The sequence below is a fragment of the Marmota monax genome, unplaced genomic scaffold (assembly GCF_021218885.2).
Source record: "Marmota monax isolate L192 unplaced genomic scaffold, Marmota_monax_Labrador192_F-V1.1 WCK01_AAM20220418_F8-fsc00021, whole genome shotgun sequence".
Classification (NCBI taxonomy): Eukaryota; Metazoa; Chordata; class Mammalia; order Rodentia; family Sciuridae; genus Marmota; species Marmota monax.
In genome coordinates, this window is record NW_026695228.1 from 7,166,895 (window position 1) to 7,186,366 (window position 19,472).

The 19,472-nt window shown below is 43.2% G+C and overlaps 1 protein-coding gene and 1 long non-coding RNA gene across 3 annotated transcripts in view; both read right to left on the reverse strand.

The window, feature by feature from the left end:
* LOC124088026 (uncharacterized) overlaps window positions 1–5,990 on the reverse strand; it is a 37,349-nt gene extending 31,359 nt beyond the window's left edge. Inside the window, exon 1 of the long non-coding RNA XR_006850248.2 lies at window positions 5,823–5,990. This is a non-coding gene — a long non-coding RNA (uncharacterized LOC124088026). The remainder of the gene's footprint in view (window positions 1–5,822) is intronic.
* A 1,785-nt stretch (window positions 5,991–7,775) lies between these two features.
* The window catches only part of Glb1 (galactosidase beta 1), a 91,893-nt gene continuing 80,196 nt past the window's right edge, over window positions 7,776–19,472 (reverse strand). For both annotated transcript variants that reach the window (XM_046436998.2, XM_058576802.1), the window contains exon 16: window positions 7,776–8,351. In XM_046436998.2, coding sequence (XP_046292954.1) covers window positions 8,082–8,351 — 270 coding nt within the window. In that variant the 3' untranslated portion in view covers window positions 7,776–8,081. The remainder of the gene's footprint in view (window positions 8,352–19,472) is intronic.

Here is a 19,472-nt window from a genome sequence, read left to right on the forward strand (position 1 = left end):
CATTCTACGTATGTTACTATAGAGGTAACACAGGCACTGAGTTTTCATACCAGAGTGAAAAGTTGACTATTTTCAAAAGCATTGCTGAATTTGAATATCTGAAATGGGTGGTTCCTCCCTGGCTATTAACAGACAAGATTTTGGTGCTTAAAGTGGGGAAAAATGACTCCCTTCTAGCTCTTCTGTCTCATCGACAGTACCACAAAAATGCCATATGGTGAAAGAGTCTGGCATTTAGGTTCTGGGCAATCATCACAATATTAGAGACCAAAAACCATGAAGAAATTCATCAAGATCACTGGGGAGGGGCTGGGGTTGTGGCTCAGTGGTAGAATGCTCGCCTCGCACGTGAGAGGCCCTGGGTTCGATCCTCAGCACCACATAAACATAAATAAATAAAATAAAGATATTGTGTTCAACTACAACTAAAAAATAAGGATTTTTTTTTTAAAAAAAGATCACTGGGGAGCCTGGAAGTGTCCCAGAGACCTCTGACACACTACAAATGAACTTTTCAATGTGGTTTTTTGAGTACTTTACCGTATTTTTGTTTTTGCAAGTGTGTTGATATCTACTGATCACAACAGGCAATGAACCCATGAACCCAGCAGCCGCCGAGCCAAGTAACGCTGTTCTTCACTTCTGGAAGTCCCAGGCTGATGTTAATCTGGAGTATTTTTCTGCCCACTCTCACGTCTCCCCAGACAGCTCCCCTCGAGGAACTGAGAGTTACCGTTTGACTGTTCAACTACAATTCCTTGTAACTTTTCTCTGCCCACTTCTTCCAGAGAAACAGGCTGCACATAGCACTTTTCCGCTAAGTTCCTGAGGAATTTGCTGAATGTCAAAGAGCAAATTAAGGCAGGAGGGAAGCTGGACTCCAGGACAGTGATGAGACCAAAAACCTTGGGAATTCTACAGGGCCACTCCTCGGGACACTTCATGATTTTAAATCCACAAGAACCAAGGTACCTGGAGAAAAGGATCATGTTGCTTTGTAAAAATTAAGTCAAAGCTGTATCCAGGCGCGGGTGGTGCATGCCTGTAATCCCAGTGGCTCGGGGAGGCTGAGGCAGGAGGATCGCAAGTTCAAAGCCAGCCTCAGCAACCGCGAGGTGCTAAGCAACTCAGTGAGACCCTGTCCCTAAATAAAATACAAAAAAGGGCTGGGGATGTGGCTCAGTGGTCAAGTGCCCCCGAGTTCAATCCCCAGTACCAAAAAAAAAAAGAAAAAAAAATCAAAGCTGCAATAAATTGGACAAAAACTGTACCACTTGTTCAGAAATATAAGTAAAGGGGCTGGGGATACAGCTCAGTTGGTAGAGTGCTTGCCTCCCATGCACAGGCCCTGGGTTCAATCCCCAGCACCACACACACACACACACAGACAAAAAAAAAAAAAAGACTGGGTAGGTGGCTTAGCAGTAAAGTACCCCTGGGTTCAATCTCCAGTACCAAAGGGGAAAAAAAAAAAGAAATCTAAGTAAAAAGATGTCATCAACACATAAGAAACCAGACCAAGCATCCATCACCTCTATACCCTCTTATTCTGGGGCTTGGTGTTGTCCGCACAGTGCATTTCCAGCCTGTGCTCAGAGTGACAATTCCCTGTGAACTCATATCTAGCAAGACCATCAGGGGGACCGGCAACCTGCAAACGATTCAAAGGAATCCACTTCATTAAACATAGGCTGAAGGAACTAACGTGGACCAAGAATTGGGCTTGGGCCAAGGAGCCCTAGACCAAGGAGGAACAGCACTCAATGCATGCTCACTGGGTCTTCAGACTTTTTAATGAAGAGCTGAGAAACACGCAAGACTGACTGTAGCCCAACAGAGCTCCATGTGATGTTTCCTTAAAAGTGGCCACAATTTCTTTGTCCCTCCTGTCATCCAGGCTGTGTTCCCTCCCACTGAAGCTGGGCATGCTGGGGCTGCTCTGACAGAATACAGTAGAACTGACATGGGGTGACTTCTGAGTCTGGTCCTTTAAGGACCATGCAGCTTCCTCTCACTCCTCTTGGAAATGCTCATTTTCTGGAAGCTCCCTTCTGGAACATGCCCTCAGAACCTGGCTACCATGCTCTAAGTCCCAGTCCCATGGAGAGACCATCTGCCATGTTCTGTTGCCTGTCCCAGTTGAGCTCAAACTTCAAATCATTCCAGCCCAGACAACAGATGAGAGCAAGAAGGAATTTCCAGATGAGTCCAGGCCCAGAAAGCCCCCGCCCCCCACCGACTTCCCAGAACAAAACACAAGTTATCCCTGTAGGGCCATCCATAGGCCTCATCCACAGAATCCTCAGCATGACAAACAGCTGTTTCTGCCACTTCTAACTCACAGTTTGTTACACAGTGGCAGACAACCACCAAAAGAGCACACCATCATGGCAGATACCCTCAGGTAAGGAATTCAATATGGCGGTACCAGAAAGACACTCACACTTGAGAATATGTGCACAGAGGCTTTAAGGAAGCAAAGCACTAAAAGAGAATACACCGAGGGCTTTGAAGGCCAGTCCCTGGAGCTGCAGCCTTTTCTGTAGGCTCATGCTCCTGACCAGCAATCTCAAGGTCTTGAAGATGCACCTTCCCCCCTTCTATGGGAGAACTTCCCCCTCCCCTTCTGGTCCACGTCCTGTTTCACATCAGACTGTCTCTTTCACCCCGTCTCCTCAGCTGAGCACAGAAGCTGGTCAGGAGAAGCACCAAGTTATTGAAGAGAACACAAATATAGGGAAAAGGATGGGGTGTCCTGAGGTGTCATTTCTCCACCCCACCCTCCTCTCTCAGGTCTCCAGATACTGCTTCCCTGCTTTGGTGGATACACATGACAGAAAGAATCAAAGGAGCATTTAATAAGCACCAGCTACACGGCAAGTCCTGTGCAAGGTGCATTTATAATGACGTCTGTGTGTGTTTTGCTGGGGATCGAACCCGGGGGCCTCACACATCCTACGCCAAGTCCTCTTGCACTGGGCTACTCAACAGCCTGCATTCGCTTAAGCAGAAACTGAAGCCATGCAAGGTGGCATGCGCCTATAATCCCAGCAGTTTGGGAGGCTGAGGCAGGAGGATCGGGAGTTCAAAGTGAGCCTCAGCAAAAGCAAGGCATTAAGCAACTCAGTGAGACCCTGTCTCTAAATAAAATACAAAATAGCACTGGGGATGTGGCTCAGTAGTCGGGTGCCCTTGAGTTCCGGTACTCCTCCCCGCCAAAAAAAGAGGAAATTGAAACTTATAAGTGAATCACTTTCCTGTGACTGGGCTGACAGTTGTGAGTACGAACATGAACCCGGGTTTCTGTTCCCAAAGCCTATCTTGTTTCACACTAGGAGACAATGCAGCTGGTTTGGGAGCTTTGGGGGACTTCAGCTCATGGGAGGCTCTCGCACATGTGAGAATGCAGGTAGGGCAACTGTCTGGAGCGGGACTGGCTCAGAACCCTCACTGGGCATTTACAGACAACTGAAAGGCCCTTAAGACAAGGGGTGGCTGAGGGGGTGTTGCGTAGGCAGACCAGGAGCAGGGGCCAGGCTTAAAGTCAGTCACCTTGCTCCCACCACCTGGACAGTGACCTGATTTTGCATGAGCCACTGGTCCCTACTAGCCATGTATTCAACCACAGACAGATAGATCCTTCACATTGACTAAAAGTGATTTCAGAAAATGACTTTTTTTTTTTTTTTCATAAAGGGGAGAAACAAAGACCACACAAGATCATTTCCTATTTGTGTCACTTGACATAAGACATATTGCTTGTTGGGGAAAACAATGAAAAAAACCCAACCTCAGATTAGTGTTCAACGATTTTCATTCTGAATAAACTGGATTTACTAAGAAACAAAGATGGACAGATTGACAGAGGAAGAAAAATACACTGTATAGCCTGAGGTAGAGAAGGGAAGGGAGAGAAGACAGAAGGAGCCATAACTCTGGTAATTTTAAGGGTAACCGTGTCTCTTCCTCATCACTAAACTGGCCTTCAGAAAGATGTCCTGAATTTGCTTGAGTTCTTAAAAAGTTAAACGTATGAACAAAGAATTGAACAAGAATATCTATACCAGCATTATTCATAATAGTTAAAAACTGGAACGAGCCAGGTGCAGTGGTGCATGCCTGTAATCCCAGTGGTTAGGGAGGCTGAGGCAGGAGGATCACGAGTTCAAAGCCAGCCTCAGCAAAAGCAAGGCGCTAAGCAACTCAGTGAGACCCTGTCTCTAAGTAAAATACAAAATAGGGCTGGGGATGTGGTTCAGTGGCCAAGTGCCCCTGAGTTCAATCCTCGGTACCAAAACAAAACAAAACCTGAAAACAATTCAAATGCTTATCAGTTGACAATCAGGCACACAAAACATGGTGCATATTCCATTGTATATGGAATATTGCATGGCAATGAAAAGGAGCAGTTCCTGTACATGCTACACCATGGATAAACCTCAAACACATTTATGATAAAGGAAAGAAGCCTGACAAAGAAGATGATACCGTGTGATCCCAGTTACAAGAATTTTTTCTTTTTTAATTTTTTAATATTTATTTTTTAGTTTTCGGCAGACACAACATCTTTGTTTGTATGTGGTGCTGAGGATTGAACCCGGGCCGCACGCATGCCAGGCGAGTGTGCTACCGCTTGAGCCACATCCCCAGCCCCGAAATTTTTCTTTCTTTTTTTTTTTTTGGTACTAGGAATTGAATTTAGGAGTGTTTAACCACTGAGCAATATCCCCAGATCGTTTTTATATTTTATTTGGAGACAGGATCTCACTAAATTCCTGAGGCTGGCTTTGAATTTGTGATCCTCTTGCCTCAGCCTCCTGAGCCACTGGGATTACAGGTGTGCACCACCATACCTGGCTAAGAAATTTCTAAGGAAGGCATCCCTACAGGGTCAGAAAACAGGCTAAACATTGCCTAGCGGTAGAGGTGGGAGTGAACATTGACTGATTATGGGCAGGAGAGAACTTTCTGGGGTGAAGGAAGTCTTCTAATTTGGTGATGGCAGCACAGCTGCATAAATTTGGTAAAACTCATGAAATTGTCCCTAAATCTAGATGAGTTTTATGGCATGTACACTCCCAATCAATAAAACTGTTTAAATCAGGATATTCTGCAGGTCATATAAATGTGGGCTGCATATAAACCCAGATCACAGTGGTTTACTGGAAGGGTGATGGAGAATGTGGTAAACTTCAGAGACCATCAATGGTCTGGCTAGGTTAGCACAGGCCTGATCAGAAAACCTGGAATACTAAAGTCTGCTTTATGATAGATTCAATCTAAGAAGTCTAAATAGCAGGTAATACAGTTGCCCTTATTTTCAGAGATAACATTCATATATAGAATTAACTTTTAAATCATTAATTCATGGACAGACAGATCCAAAACAAGGTTATTCAGAGAAATTAGGAATGACGGAAGGCACATCTTACTTTTAAGAATGACATGGTAGGGGCTGGGGATATAGCTCAGTTGGTAGAGTGCTGACCAGGCATACATAAAGCCCTGGGTTCAATCCCCAGCACCAAAAAAAAAAAAAAAGACATTGTAGATAGCAAAAGCAATACCTATGAGAGGCAGGAGGAGGAGGAGGAGGATGGGTTGAGTGGAGTCCAGTGTGGTACTATGTATGCTTGAAGATTCCAGAAACTTCTGGGCAAGGGATGGGATGGCCCTCTAGAAGGGGGAAGGGATGGAACCCCATAAGATTCTCTCAGCAACAAGTGAAAATACTCTGGCTTTGGAAGGAGATAGATGAGGTTTGGAACCAATGCTGAAGTTTTCAATGTTCACATCTGTAAAACAGGTTTGCTGCTACCCACCTTACAGTGTGGTCCTGAAGATCAGATGATCAAGTATGGGGCAAGTACACCATCCAGTGAGGTCACTCCTCTCCACTGCCCGCCGTCTAGGGACTCTGTGCTGGTCTCTGAGGAAGTGCAATTTATTAAATACATATGCTTTCAAAGGAACAGCCTCACATTTCTTTCCAAAACTTACCAGTGTTTGGCCAGTCCTGGGGAATGACTTTATGTTTTCGGTCATTTAACAGTGGAAGGGTAATGAGGCTGTGGGTCCAGGGAGCTCCTCCTTCACCTTGTAGGCCACATCCAAACATCAAATGGTGCTGACCTCTAGAGAAAGAGGCTGAGTTTAAAAATTAAGGTCTAGTCTGTTGGTCTCAACCCATATATACCTCCTGCAGCTGGCTCACCCAGAGTTTTAAAATTCTCTGTTGAATCCCAGGTAGTTCTTATTTGTGCCTATGAGAGAGGGAAAACACACTGCCAATGAAAATGTTGTAGACCAGCACAAAACATCCTTCCCTTCTCCCTCCTTTACAAAAACCACGTTCTCTGTAAAGAACTTCGAACAAGCCAGGAGCGGTGGCGCACACCTGTAATCCCAGTGGCTCGGGAGGCTGAGGCAGGAGGATTGTGAATTTAAAGCCAGCCTCAGCAATTTGAAGAGGCCCTAAGCAACTCAGCGAGACCCTGTCTCTAAATAAAATATAAAAAAGGGCTGGGGATGTGGCTCAGTGATTAAGTGCCCCTGAGTTCAATCTCTGGTACCAAAAACAAAAACAAAACAACAAGAAAAAAGCAAATATAGATGAGAAAATATAGTGAACCACTAATATATAGTGAACCACTCCCAAATGCCTATGGCCCTGAGATAATCATATCAACATTTCATTGATGTGATGCCAAACCTTTCCAATGCAGAATACGTGGGGATTACACAGGCAACATGTGGTTAGACTAGCCAGATTCCAACTCTGTCTCTGCCACTTACAACAGTATGATCTGGGAAATCAGGAAGATGATGGTACATTCCTCAGCAATCTTCTGAAAGTGAATTAAACATATGCTCTGCTCAGAAGCATGCATGGAAGAAAACATAATAACTGAGAGCTACTGCCCATGTCCAGACAGGCATACAATACAACAGTGTCCCCCACATGTATAGGCCTGTCCACGGCACGAACACAAGACTGTGGTAAGCAGAATGAGATCACTTGATACAATATGAAAGATATTTTTATATAAATAAATATAGATCTGCATCACTCTTTTTTTTTTTTTTTAAAGTACCAGGGATTAAACTCAGGGGCACTCGACCACTGAGCCACATCCCCAGCTCTATTTAGTATTTTATTTAGAGATAGGGTCTCACTGAGTTGCTTAGCGCCTCACTAAGTTGCTGAGACTGGCTTTGAACTCACGATCCTCCTGCCTCCATCTCCCAAGCTGCTTAGATTACAGGTGTGAGCCACCGCGCCTGGCTACATCACCCTTTTCACAGCTAAATACTGTCTACTGTACAGAAGCACCATACCGCGTACACCAGGCAACCGTTGATCACTTAGGTTGTTTGCATAACTGTTTGGAGCTGTACTTACAGGTTGCCTAGTAGATATCACAGAAATTCACAAGCAAGTCAAATAAGGATCGGAAAAGCAACCGTCCATTAAATCAAACCAAGACTCTCTTCTGTTCCTTTGATCCTCAAGCTAGTGAAGTGGCTTCTTCAGCCCACTCAAGTCTAGTTGTGATTTAAGTCAGACCACATAGCTTAATACCTGCCCAACATTAAAAACAGGACCATTGTGAGTTCAAAGCCAGCCTCAGCAACTTAGCAAGGCCCTAAGCAACTCAGTGACACCATGTCTCTAATAAAATACAAAAAGAGTCTGAGGATGTGGCTCAATGGTTAAGTTCCCCTGGGTTCAATTCCCAGTACCAGAAACCAAAAAAAAAAAAAGGCTCATCATATTTCATTATAAATTTATTTAGCAAAAAGACAACATGATTCTTAATTAACATTAAAATCAAAATCAGGAATACTTCCAATACTTCCACTCCGACTGTGCAGATCTGTCTGGGTATCACTGCTGTCACCTCCCTCACACATCCAAGGTGGCCCCTGAGGGTGGGGCACGGACATAGCATGGCTGCAAGGAGACCTCAGGTGAAAACACATCCCCTAAATTCATTTTCTAAACCAACTCTCCGGAGAATATCAGCATTACAATGTCCGAGGTCTGTGCGGGGGGCCAGAATCCCAAAGCGTCACCATCATCATTCATAGTGTTGCCATGAGTCTTTAGTAGGCGGTTCTGAGAAGGAATAATTGGTGGCCACAGGTCTGTTGATAACAGGTGTGTCCACCAGCTCCACGGTGCACAGTCCCGGGCCACAGGCGCTGCAGGGCGCTCGCTCTAGTTCCAGCACCGTGATGTTGTTTGGGGCCGAGGTTGTTAGGATGTGCCGTGGCACGAACAAGGTCATCTGGGGGCCCTGTGCTGGCCAATAGCGGCCAAGGTTAAAGCCGTTAATCCACACCTGCCCCTGGAAGGAGAGAGAGACAGAGACACACAAAACCATCAACCCTGGATGTACGGGCTGTCCTGAGGAGCGTGGGAACCTGATGGACAGAATCCAGCAGCAGTGGGGCAAGAAGTGCCCCAAGGGAGGTGGGCTGAGAACCAGGCCCAGGCTAGCCTTGGTTCAGATGCTGGAGGGGGGCAGGAACAACAACGCCTCGCCCCAGACACCTACTCCTTCAGGAGAACGGAGGCTTGGTCTGCCTGACCGGCTGCAGCAGTGACAAACGCCAGTCCTGGAGCCCAGTGAGGCAGTCACAGGTGTCTGACTGCTGTCCTGGCCCAGGGTCCTGCGTTAATGGCTCTGTACACCACCGCTCCCTGACTTTCCTCTGCACAGAAAAGATCCTCCGAGCTGCTTCCTCCTAGAGATGTGCTTTCCTTCTATGTTCTCCACTCCTGGAGGCGGGTCTCGGCCACATGATCTGCTGTACATTCAGTGCACACACCTGGGGCAAGGAACTCCAGGGCCTGCAGCCTTCAGACAGGCAGGTCTCAGGAGCCATTCCCCCAAACAAATCCCTCGAGATGGATATGAGGTCTGGGGGAAGGAGGTCAAAGGGGCCCATTCAGTTGGGCATCTTCATGAATGCTGGGTCCCTCTCAGAGCATGGACCTCACATTCCTTGCAAGCAGCAGAGGCGATCCTACAAGCTGCAAAGATAATTCCTGGGAGCAGGGGCAGCTGCTTCCTGTAACAACACTGAAAGAGGAGGAAAAACTTTTGCAGGGCAGGGACCATGGTTGGTGTATCTGTATAGCTTCCCTGTGCAGGTGAGGGTTTGCTCATAGAAGGTGGCTGAATAGGAATGTTCTATTACAAAGAAAGTATGTGTGAGTATGGGGGGGGGGGGTCGTCACATACCTATGCAAAACAAAATCCGGGAAAGGAAGGAAGGATGATTGACAGACAGGAGGGAGGGAAGAAGGAAGAAGGGGGTGGGGGGAATGGGATGAAGGAAGAAAGAAAGTGCTACCCCCAGTGGTCCAAATACAGCTGGAGACACCCTGGTCCCCATCATGCTATGACACAATTGCAGTTGTTCCCCCTAGAGTCACTTTACCTTTGGGAATGTTTTAGCCCCCCAGTGTCCCTATATTCTAACTCCTTCTGAATGTCTTACCTGGGTTCATATATATATAATTTTTTTAATATATATATATATATTTTTAGATGTAGATGGACACAACACAATGCCTTTATTTTTATGTGGTGCTGAGGATCGAACCTGGGTCCCGCCCATGCTAGGCAAGCGCTCTACCGCTGAGCCACAATCCCAGCCCCTCACATATATATTTTAAAAATTTTTTTAGTTGTCAATGGGCCTTTATTTATTTATACATGGTGCCAAGAATCGAACCCAGTGTCTCACACTGAGCTACCAGCCTCTGAGTTCATATCTTAGTCCTGCCACTTCTTAACAGTCAGACCTGGGGCAAGTCTCAACTCCATTTTTCATACCAGTAAAATGGGGAGGATGGTGACAGAAGGAAACCGTGCACATGTGGTGGTCTGCAGAGCCTGGCTGGGGAAAGCACACCTAATTGGAGATACTCCTTACTTGTCTGGAATGGAAGCCCGGGTTGCTCACAGCCCACCGAAGGGGCCCAAGATTGAAAACCACTCATCTGTTGGATTAACTCATATAGAAAAAAGGATGACAGTTTCACAGTTCTCAGAACTCTTTTACTCTTGTTTTTTACCACGGGATGTTACCTCCATCTATCCTAAAAGATAATATACCACAACAGTCTTGTCGAGTTTTCATCAGTTTAAAATCTGTCAGGGTCTTGGTTTTGCAGTATTAGAGAGCAGTGCCACTGTACTTTTGTGGTCAAGGGGAAGATGTCTTCAAAAATCAGATTAGCGAGAGGGCTTTGAGAGCAGAACATGAGGAACGGTGTGGACTGCAGCCTTCACGATAGGTTCCCAACCAAAGCCACGTCAGGTAGGGCACATGCCGGTCATCCCAGTGACTTGGGAGGCTGTGGCAGCAGGATCGCAAGTTTGAGTCCAGTTTGGGCAACTTATCAAGACCCCGTCTCAAAATATAAAAGTGGAGCACACGTGTAATTGTAGTGGTTTAGGAGGTGGAGGCAGGAGGATCGCAAGTTCAAAGCCAGCCTTAGCCATTTACTGAGGCCCTAAGCAACTCAGTGAGACCCAGTCTCTAACAGAAAAATGGGCTGGGGATGTGGCTTAGTGGTTCCTTGTCCTCCTGTTTGCCACTTGTTATCACTGTGCCCAGTTCACAGCAGGCTCAACCATGACTGCTAAGTGAGTGACAGGGGGTTAAAGAGTCATGTGCCTTCTTCAAGGATCTTAGAGCTATGTAAACTTAACCCCGATATGGGGAGAAATTTCAGATGAAAAATACAGATGTTTGACTTTATTTTTCCCCTTTATTAAATTTTTTTTAGCTGTCAATAGACCTTTACTTATTTATTTTTTTAATATGCAGTGCTGAGAATCAAACCCAGTGCCTTGCACATGCTAGGCAGGTGCTCTACCACTGAGCCACCACCTCAGCCCCCTTTCCCATTTTTAATACATGTATTTGGTAAAATTAACATTTAACCTGGGTGGGGAAGTACCCACGTGTACTTCCTAGTTCTTAAGGAAGCTGAGGTACATATTAAAAAGTTCAAGGACAGTTTAAGCAATTTAATGAGGCCCTGTCTCTCAATGAAAAATTAAAAGGGATAGGGATGTAGGGGAAAAAAACTATCTGGCCCTAGAGTTTCTTTTATATTATTATTATTAGTAGTAGTGATGGTGGTATTTGTTACTAGTGATTAAATCCAGGGGCGCTTTACAACTGAGGTACATCCCCAGTTTTAAAAAAATATTTATTATTATTTTTTTAAGTTGTAGATGGACACAATACCTTTATTTTATTTATTTATCTTTATGTAGTGCTGAGGATCAAACCCAGTGCCTCACATGTGCTAGGTGAGTGCTCTAACACTGAGCCACAACCGCCAGCCCCATTTTTAAAAGTTTGAGGCAAGGTCTTGCTAAGTTCCTGAGGCTGGCCACCACCTTGCCATCCTCCTGCCCTACCCTCTCAAATTCCAGGGATTACAGGCATGTGGGTGTTTCCTTTATAGGAAGATTTTGTTTAGTTTTTTAATTCACACATTCAAGTCTTTTAATGAATATAGGGTTATTTTGATTTTTCCGTTTTTTTTTCTTCTGTCAGTTTTGTTAGGTGTAGGACACTTTCAATTTCATCTATCTTTTCAAATTTTTAGCTTATTCACAGTATCCTCTTAAGTCTGGTAACACAGCTTCTTATTACCAGATTAGTGATTAGTTTTGCCATCTGTTTTTTTTTTTTTTTCCCTTGATCAGTCTTGTTAGATGGCTGCTGCTGCTGTTGCTTTTTAATTTTTTTTTTCCAGGAACCAACTTTTGACTTCATTGATTTTCTCTTGCACATTTTTTTTTTATTTCATTAGATTCTACTGTTATTATCTTTAAGGCTGAAGCATTACATGCATGCAGAAAAATGCAGTCTATCCTCCCATTTTCGTGAATAGGTAGAATATTGTCAAAATGGCCAGACTACCAAAAGCAATCTACAGATTCAATGCAATCCCCTTAAAAATACCAATGACATTCTTCACAGAATAAAAAGACCATCCTAAAATTCATTTGGAAGAATAAAAGAACCAGAATAGCCAAAGCAAATTTAAGTCAAAAAAGCAACGCTGAAGGCATCACAATACCTGACTTCAAATTCTACTACAGAGCTATAGTAACAACAACTGAATGGTACTGACATAAAAACAGACACATAGACCAATGGTACAGACACAGAGACAACCCTACACAGATATAATTATCTGATCCTTTACAAAGAGGCCAAAGACACACTGGAGAAAAAGAGAGCCTTTTTGACAAATGGTGCTAGGAAAACCGATTATCCATATGGAAAAGAATGAAAGTAGACCCCTATTTCTAACTTTGCACAAAAAAATCAACTCAAAATGGATCAAAGATGTAGGAATTGGACCAGAAACTATGTAACGCCTAGAAGAAAACACAGGGTCAACACTCCAGCATGTCGGCACAGGCAACAACTTTTTGAACAGGACCCCTAAAGCTTGAATTTTTTTTTTCTTTTTTCAGTACTGGGGATAGATTAAACCCAAGGACACCTAAAGCTCAAGAAATAATGCCAGGAGTTAATAATGGGGATGGCATTAAATTAAAAAGCTTCTGCACAGCAAAACAATCAATTAGGCATGTGAAGAGAACCTACAGAATGGGAGACAATCTTTGTTAGCTTCTCTTCTGACAGAAGATCAATATCTAAACTATATAAAGAACTCAAAAAATTAACACCAACCTTCCCAATAACCCAATTGATAAATGGGTAAATGAATTAAAGAGACATTTCTCAGAGAAGAAATACAAATGACCAACAAAACAAATATATGAAAAAAAATGTTCAATATCATTAGCAATTAGGGAAATGCCAATCAAAACTACACTGAGATTTCATCTCACACCAGTCAGAATGGCAGCCATCAAGAACAAAATAATAAGTGCTGAAGAGGATGTGGAGAAAAAGAAACACTTTTTATGCTGTTGGTGGGATTGTAAAGTAGACAAGCCACTATGGAAATCAGTATGGAGGTTCATCAAGAGGCTAGGCATGGAACCTCCAGGGACCCAGCTATGCTACTCCTTGGTATTTATTCTGAAGAATTAAAGTCATCATACTATAGTGACACATGCAGACCCATACTTATATCAGCACGATTCACAGTAGCTAAACTACGGAACCAGCCTAGGTGTCTATTAATGAATGAATGGATGGATGAAGAAAATGTGGTATACATACACAATAGAATTTTACTCAGCCATAAAGAAAAATGAAATGTCACTTGCAAGAAAATGGGTGGAACTAGATACCACTATGTTAAGTGAAATAAGCTAAACTTAAGGTCAAGGGTTGTATGTTCTCTCTCTTATGTGGAAGCTAAAAAGGAAAAAAAAAAAGGTGAATTGGCAGGGATCGCGTGAATGTCAAAGAGAGATCAGTGGAGAAAAGGGACTGGGGATGGGAGAAGTACTGGGGAGTGAAGTTGGCTAATTATTATATTATTATATTGTGTGTATGTACGAATATGTAACAAATCCCATCATTAAGTGTAACTATGAATACCAATAAAAAATATGAAAAGAGAAAATAAAAAGAAATGCATGAGCTAGGGTTGTGGCTCAGTGGTAGAGTGCTTGCCTAGTATGTGTGAGGCACTGGATTTAATTCTTAGCACTGAATATAAATAAATGAACAAAATAAAGGCCTATTGATGTCTAAAAAATATTTTTTAAAAATGCAGGCTGTCATTTCACTGTTTAATGCTGAAAACAAATAAACATGCTTGTACAACCACCACTGAGATCAAGAAATAATATATATGCACCCAGAAACAACCCTTTTATCCCCTTGAAGTCACCATCTCCCACCTCTTCTCCAGCAATGTTCACCATCCTGATTTTACTTACCATTGGTTAGTTTTGCCTACTTTTGAACTACATGTAAATGTTTGTAAATGTCTTATGTAGTTTTTAGTATCTACCTGATAACCTAGAATAGTCCCGTGCTGATTTTAATTGTTGTATGATATTCAATGGTGTGAATAGACAAAAAAAACTTTTTAAAAATGGTGTGAGGGATCTAACCAGGGCCTCACACATGCAAGGCAAACACTCTACCACTGAGCTACACCCCTAGCCCAGAATATGCCGAAATCTACTTATTACTTCTACTGCTAGAACTGGGCATTTGGGTTGTTTCTAGTTTGACTATTAAAAATAGCATGGCCCAAATTAACATTCTTATATGTACCTTAGGGACACATATGAACATCTTTCTGATAGAATAGAATGTTAGGAGAATTCCTGGGTCAGGGTATAGGCAGATGTCTAAATTTAGTAATATAAAGAGTAGTGATAGCCAGGCATGGTGGCACATGCCTGTAATCCCAGACTTGGGAAGCTGAAGGAGGAGGATTGTAACTTCAAGGTCAGCCTGGGAAATTTTGTGAGATTCTGTCTCAAAATAAAAAATAAGGGCTGGGGGTGCTGGGATGTGGCTCAGTGGTAGAGCACTCGCCTCGCACGGGTGGGACCCAGGTTCAATCCTCAGCACCACATAAAAATAAAAGGCATTGTGTTGTGTCCATCTACACCCAAAAAAATATTTTTTAAAAAAAATAAGGGCTGGGGTTGTAGCTCAGTGATAGAGTGCTTGCCTAGCATGTGTGAGGCACTAGGTTGGATTCTCAGCACTGCATATAAATAAGCAAGCTAAAGGTCCATTGACAACTAAAAATATATTAAAACAAAAGGGGCTGGGGATGTAGCTCAGGGGTAAAGTGCCTCTGGGTTCAATCCCCAGTACCCGCCCCCCCCTGCAAAAGAAAGTAGTTACAAAAAGAAATGTTAAGGGATTAAATTTTACTTTTAATTAATTTAACTATAAATGAAAATATGTACCTATAGTTAGAGGCTGCCATATTGACAGCAGGGCCGGAATGGTGAAAGGCTGTGATGTCATCACCAGCCCAGTCTCTGTACCTCTCATCCAGGAAGCCTCCTTACAGGCATTGACTGTCTTTCCCCTCCCTCCTTCTGTGTGTCTGTCTCTTTCTCTCTTTCTTTCTCTCTCCTTTTTTCTGGTACCAGGGATTGAACCTAGAGATGCTTAACCACCGAGCCACTCCCCAGCCCTTTTAAAATATTTTTATTTAGAAACAGGGTCTCGTTGAGTTGCTTAGGGCCTTCACTGTGCTGCTGAGGCTGGTTTTGAAGTCGAGATCCTCCTGCCTCAGCCTCCCGAGCCACTGGGATTATAGGCGTGAGCTACTTGACTGTCTTCCTCTCTTAATTCAAGAACCCAGGCTCCATGTGGAAGTCAATCTGGCCACTTCCACATACCCTGCTTCCCACCTACCTCCTCACCGAGGTCCACAGCCCTGCCCTCCTCCTCCCTGCTGTGTCTCGGCTGTTCTTCCCTTGCTCACTCAGAAGTCCGCTCGACTTTTCCCCACTACTTCAACAAAACTCCATGCTGGCCTCACCTGTGCATCACTGGAACACTGTCCCCCAGACCTGAAGTCTTCTGAGATCTCAGGTCACAATTCTACCCTCGCCTTCTCAGACAGGGTCATGGTCCTCCTAGGACTGGGATTTCCCCTCCAAGTCCCTCACTATCCCTTTAATCTCTTCTTCACCTCGCTCTGACCATTAGTAGAAAGTTGCATCATTTGACTTGGTTTATCAGCCACTGAAAGCTGTAACACGGGCTCTATGTAGAGAAGGGCTTTGTACATTTTGTTATGAGGTGATACTGTCAGCACTCAGTTACACAGACTCGTTCAACAGAACACGTAGCCTCCCTCATTACATAACACTTGTTAATAACTGTGCCTGGGAAAAAAGATTGCTGAACAGGTGACACAAAATCGTACTGAAAAGGAGACTTCATGTGACACTCTGTTCTCAGTTTAAGAGTTTTAAAGACTACTGCTCACCGAAAGAAAAATTAAATGCTGGCATTCCTGCCTTGATTCAGAACAACAACAAAATAGCACTTTAAAACAATAGAACTTAAGGCAAATTCTGTTTAAAAATACAAACACTCTAATCTTTGTTTCTCTTTAAAAAGTCATGCTGAAGGTGGCTCATGCCTATAATCCCAGCAGCTCGGGAGGCTGAGGCAGGAGGATTGCAATTCAAAGGCAGCCTCAGCAACGGCAAGGCTCTAAGCAACTTAGTGAGACTCTATCTCTAAATAAAATACAAAATAGGGCTGAGAAAAAAAAAATAGGGCTGAGGATGTGGCTCAGTGGTTGAGGGCCCCCGAGTTCAATCCCCAATACCCCCACCCCCACAAAAAAAAAGTCATGCTGAAATTATTGTTAATATAGGTGACTTAAAAAGATACCTTCTTTATTAATAGGAGGATCCTATCAGGGGCTAAGTATTTATGCATGAATATCAGTGGCTTCTGGAATGTCCCAAGACAGGTTCGTCTACAGTGTTCCATGGCAAAGTCTGACTTTGCTGACCATGTCTTGACCCCGGCAGACTCCCTGCCCTTAGCTATTAACATCACAGTGATAATAATAGTTTCAATAAATTTGAGGTTACTGGAAATACCTGACCTATTTCTTTGTTGATCAGACTGATATGTGTGCCTGTCTGTCTTTCTGTCTTAAGTTATCTGGATAAATACTATCTTCTCAGAAGAGTTTAAAGCAAAATACTGTCTTCAGTTGTTATTTAAATTTTTTTTTCCATTTTTTGTCAGGGGGAGTTCCTTTAAAAATGACCATGAACGCAGGCTGAGTGCCAACTTGATCACGTTCTCAAAGACACGTACACGACTTGAAATGGAAAAGACAGTTTCAGTTCCCAAGGTTAAAGTCTCACCACACACAACTCATGAATCACTGAGCTACTAACTCGGGAAAAAGAGAATAAAAAAAAAAAAAAGATAAAATAGTGAGGACGGTTGCTCAGAGATGTTAAATAGATCTCCCTGAATACACAAAAGATAATTAATATCCTCCTTCCTTCAGAGTCCCAATGGCACAGTCACATTTCTCTGCTTCCTCTTTAGAGAATAAAGTTAAATAACTTTGTTTTCTTCTGTATTTTAGGATAAATCCTGTGTTAGTCAGCTTTCCAATACTATTAGAAATACCTGGGACAATCAACTTATAAAGAGAAAAGGTTTAGAGTGGCTTACAGTTTTGAAGGTTTCAGTCCATGGTTTATTTGGCCCTGTTGCTTTTGGGACTGTGGCGAAGCAAGAATCATGGCAGGAAATACTGGGTGGGGCAAAAGCACTCACCTCAAGGTTGGGCAGTGAAAGGGGGAGAGAAGACACAGGGTCCCAGGATCCCCTGGGATCTCATGCTCCTGATAACCTAGATACAGCCCGCTATGGCCCCATTTCTTAAAGGTTTCACCACCTCCCAATAGCACCACACTGTAAACCAAGCCTAAAATTTAACACATGGCCCTTTAGGTGGATGCTTAAGATCCAACTAGAGCAAAAGCAAACAGAACTGAAGGCATCAAAAGCATAAAATATTACCGTAAAAGAGGAATCACTTTTCTTCATCACATGCAAAATGAAAAAGTCCTTTCCTTCTCGACACCCAAGAGTTCCATCACTGCTGACTGTTTTCATATAGTTCTTCACCGAACGAGTCACGAAACCACCTCACATACTAACAGCTGAGAAGCAAAACTATCTCCAGGCTGCCACACAAAGCTTGTGATAAAGTTCATGAACTAAAAATTGCAGGAAATTCTCCTTCACGTACAGCCTATTTATTCCTGTTTCTATATTATGCTAACGAGTTTTGTACCTGAATTAGTATATATTTGTTGCAACAAATCTGATTATCTAGTATCCAAGGGCATGAGTTATATAGAGTAAGCAGATCTTGTAGGAGGTGTGCAGACTTGCAAATTAGGCAAGAAAATTTTTTTTAAACTTAGCATATCAAATTTAGAAGTAAAGGAGGGTCAAACAGTGCTAAAATCTTGTGGCATGTTGGAAAAAAATGGGCATAATTCTTTGAAGTTCCCTTTATCAAGAGCTAGAATCTGTTTCTCCATTCCTTGGATATGGCTGAACTAGCGACTTATTTTTGCCAAAGAATGAGGGGGAGGTGTCATGTGAATTCTGACTTGGGCCACAAGCAGCCTTTCATCACTTGAGGTACTGGGGATTGAACTCAGGAGTGCTCTATCACCAAGCTATACCCTCAGCCCTTTTTCATTTTAAGAGATAGGGTCTCCCTATGTTGCCCAGGCTGGCCTCAAGCTTGTGATCCTCCTGCCTCAGCCTCCCGCTTCCCTAGGATGACAGATATGCACCAACAACCCCCCAGCCTTACATATATGCATTCTTTCTTTGAATCCTGCTCAGGCACCAGGTGAGCAAGCCTAGGCTAACTTGCAGGATGATGAGAGAGACATGGTCTTTTCATTGCTCAGCTGATAGTCAGCTAACATCCAGGTAGTCGTGCCTAGCTGAGGCCAGCAGAAAAAACACCCAGTTTGCCAATATTCAAAATTGTGGGCTAAATCATTGTTTTAAACTACTAAATTTTGGGTGGCTTGCTATGCAGCAAAAAAAAATGTGTATACATCTCCATAGTTTCAAAATGCCTTCCCAGGATAGTTAACAGGAGCCAGGCATGGTGGTGATGCCTGTAATCCCAGCGGCTCAGGAGGCTGAGGCAGGAGATTCTAAGTTCAAAACCAGCCTCAGCAACTTAGCCAGACCCTATCTCAAAAGTAGGAAATTAAAACAAAACAAAAACACTAGAGTCGTCCTGTATTTGTGGGTTCCTCTTTCACTTGTCAATCACCCAATCCTTCCAGGGCCCCCTCGGCCACATCTGTGCCTCTCCAGGGATTGTTGAGCAGGACTGAGAGGATGGCTGTGAGCACTCCACAGTGACTGGCATGTGCTAGGGTCTCTCACGTAGCTGCTAGGATAGCGTTTCCCACAGCTGCACCTCTCCATTTCCAAGGCTACTTTCAAGTCCCAGCCTCTATTTTCCTCCAGGGGCCACTTCTGAGCAATAGAGCACCTGTTGTTTACCTATGATCCCATGACTAAATAGGAACTGTGGCTTGCTGCCACTGCCCAGCATAGAAAGAGCATGTCCCTTTGTATAGTGACAGCCAGGGAAAAGATCAAAACTCACAGTCATGTCTATTGTATGCAAATCACTTTTCACTATCATAAAGTCAAAAAATCATAAGCCAGGGACTCTCTGTATTTACCTTTAGGAAGGTAAGAAGATTTCAAAAGTAAAATTCAAGAATAGTTAAAAGAAGCGATTTTTTTTCATCCCTTTAATATAATTTTTAAAAAATTTATATTAATATGTTTACATTAATTTAATACAAAATTTAAAAAAATTATATTAATATAAATGTTTATATTAATTAATTAATCCCTTTAATATAAATGTTTAAAAATTTGTGCATGTGTGTATGTTTACCCATTGATTGTGAAATAGTTTGCCTTTTAAAAAA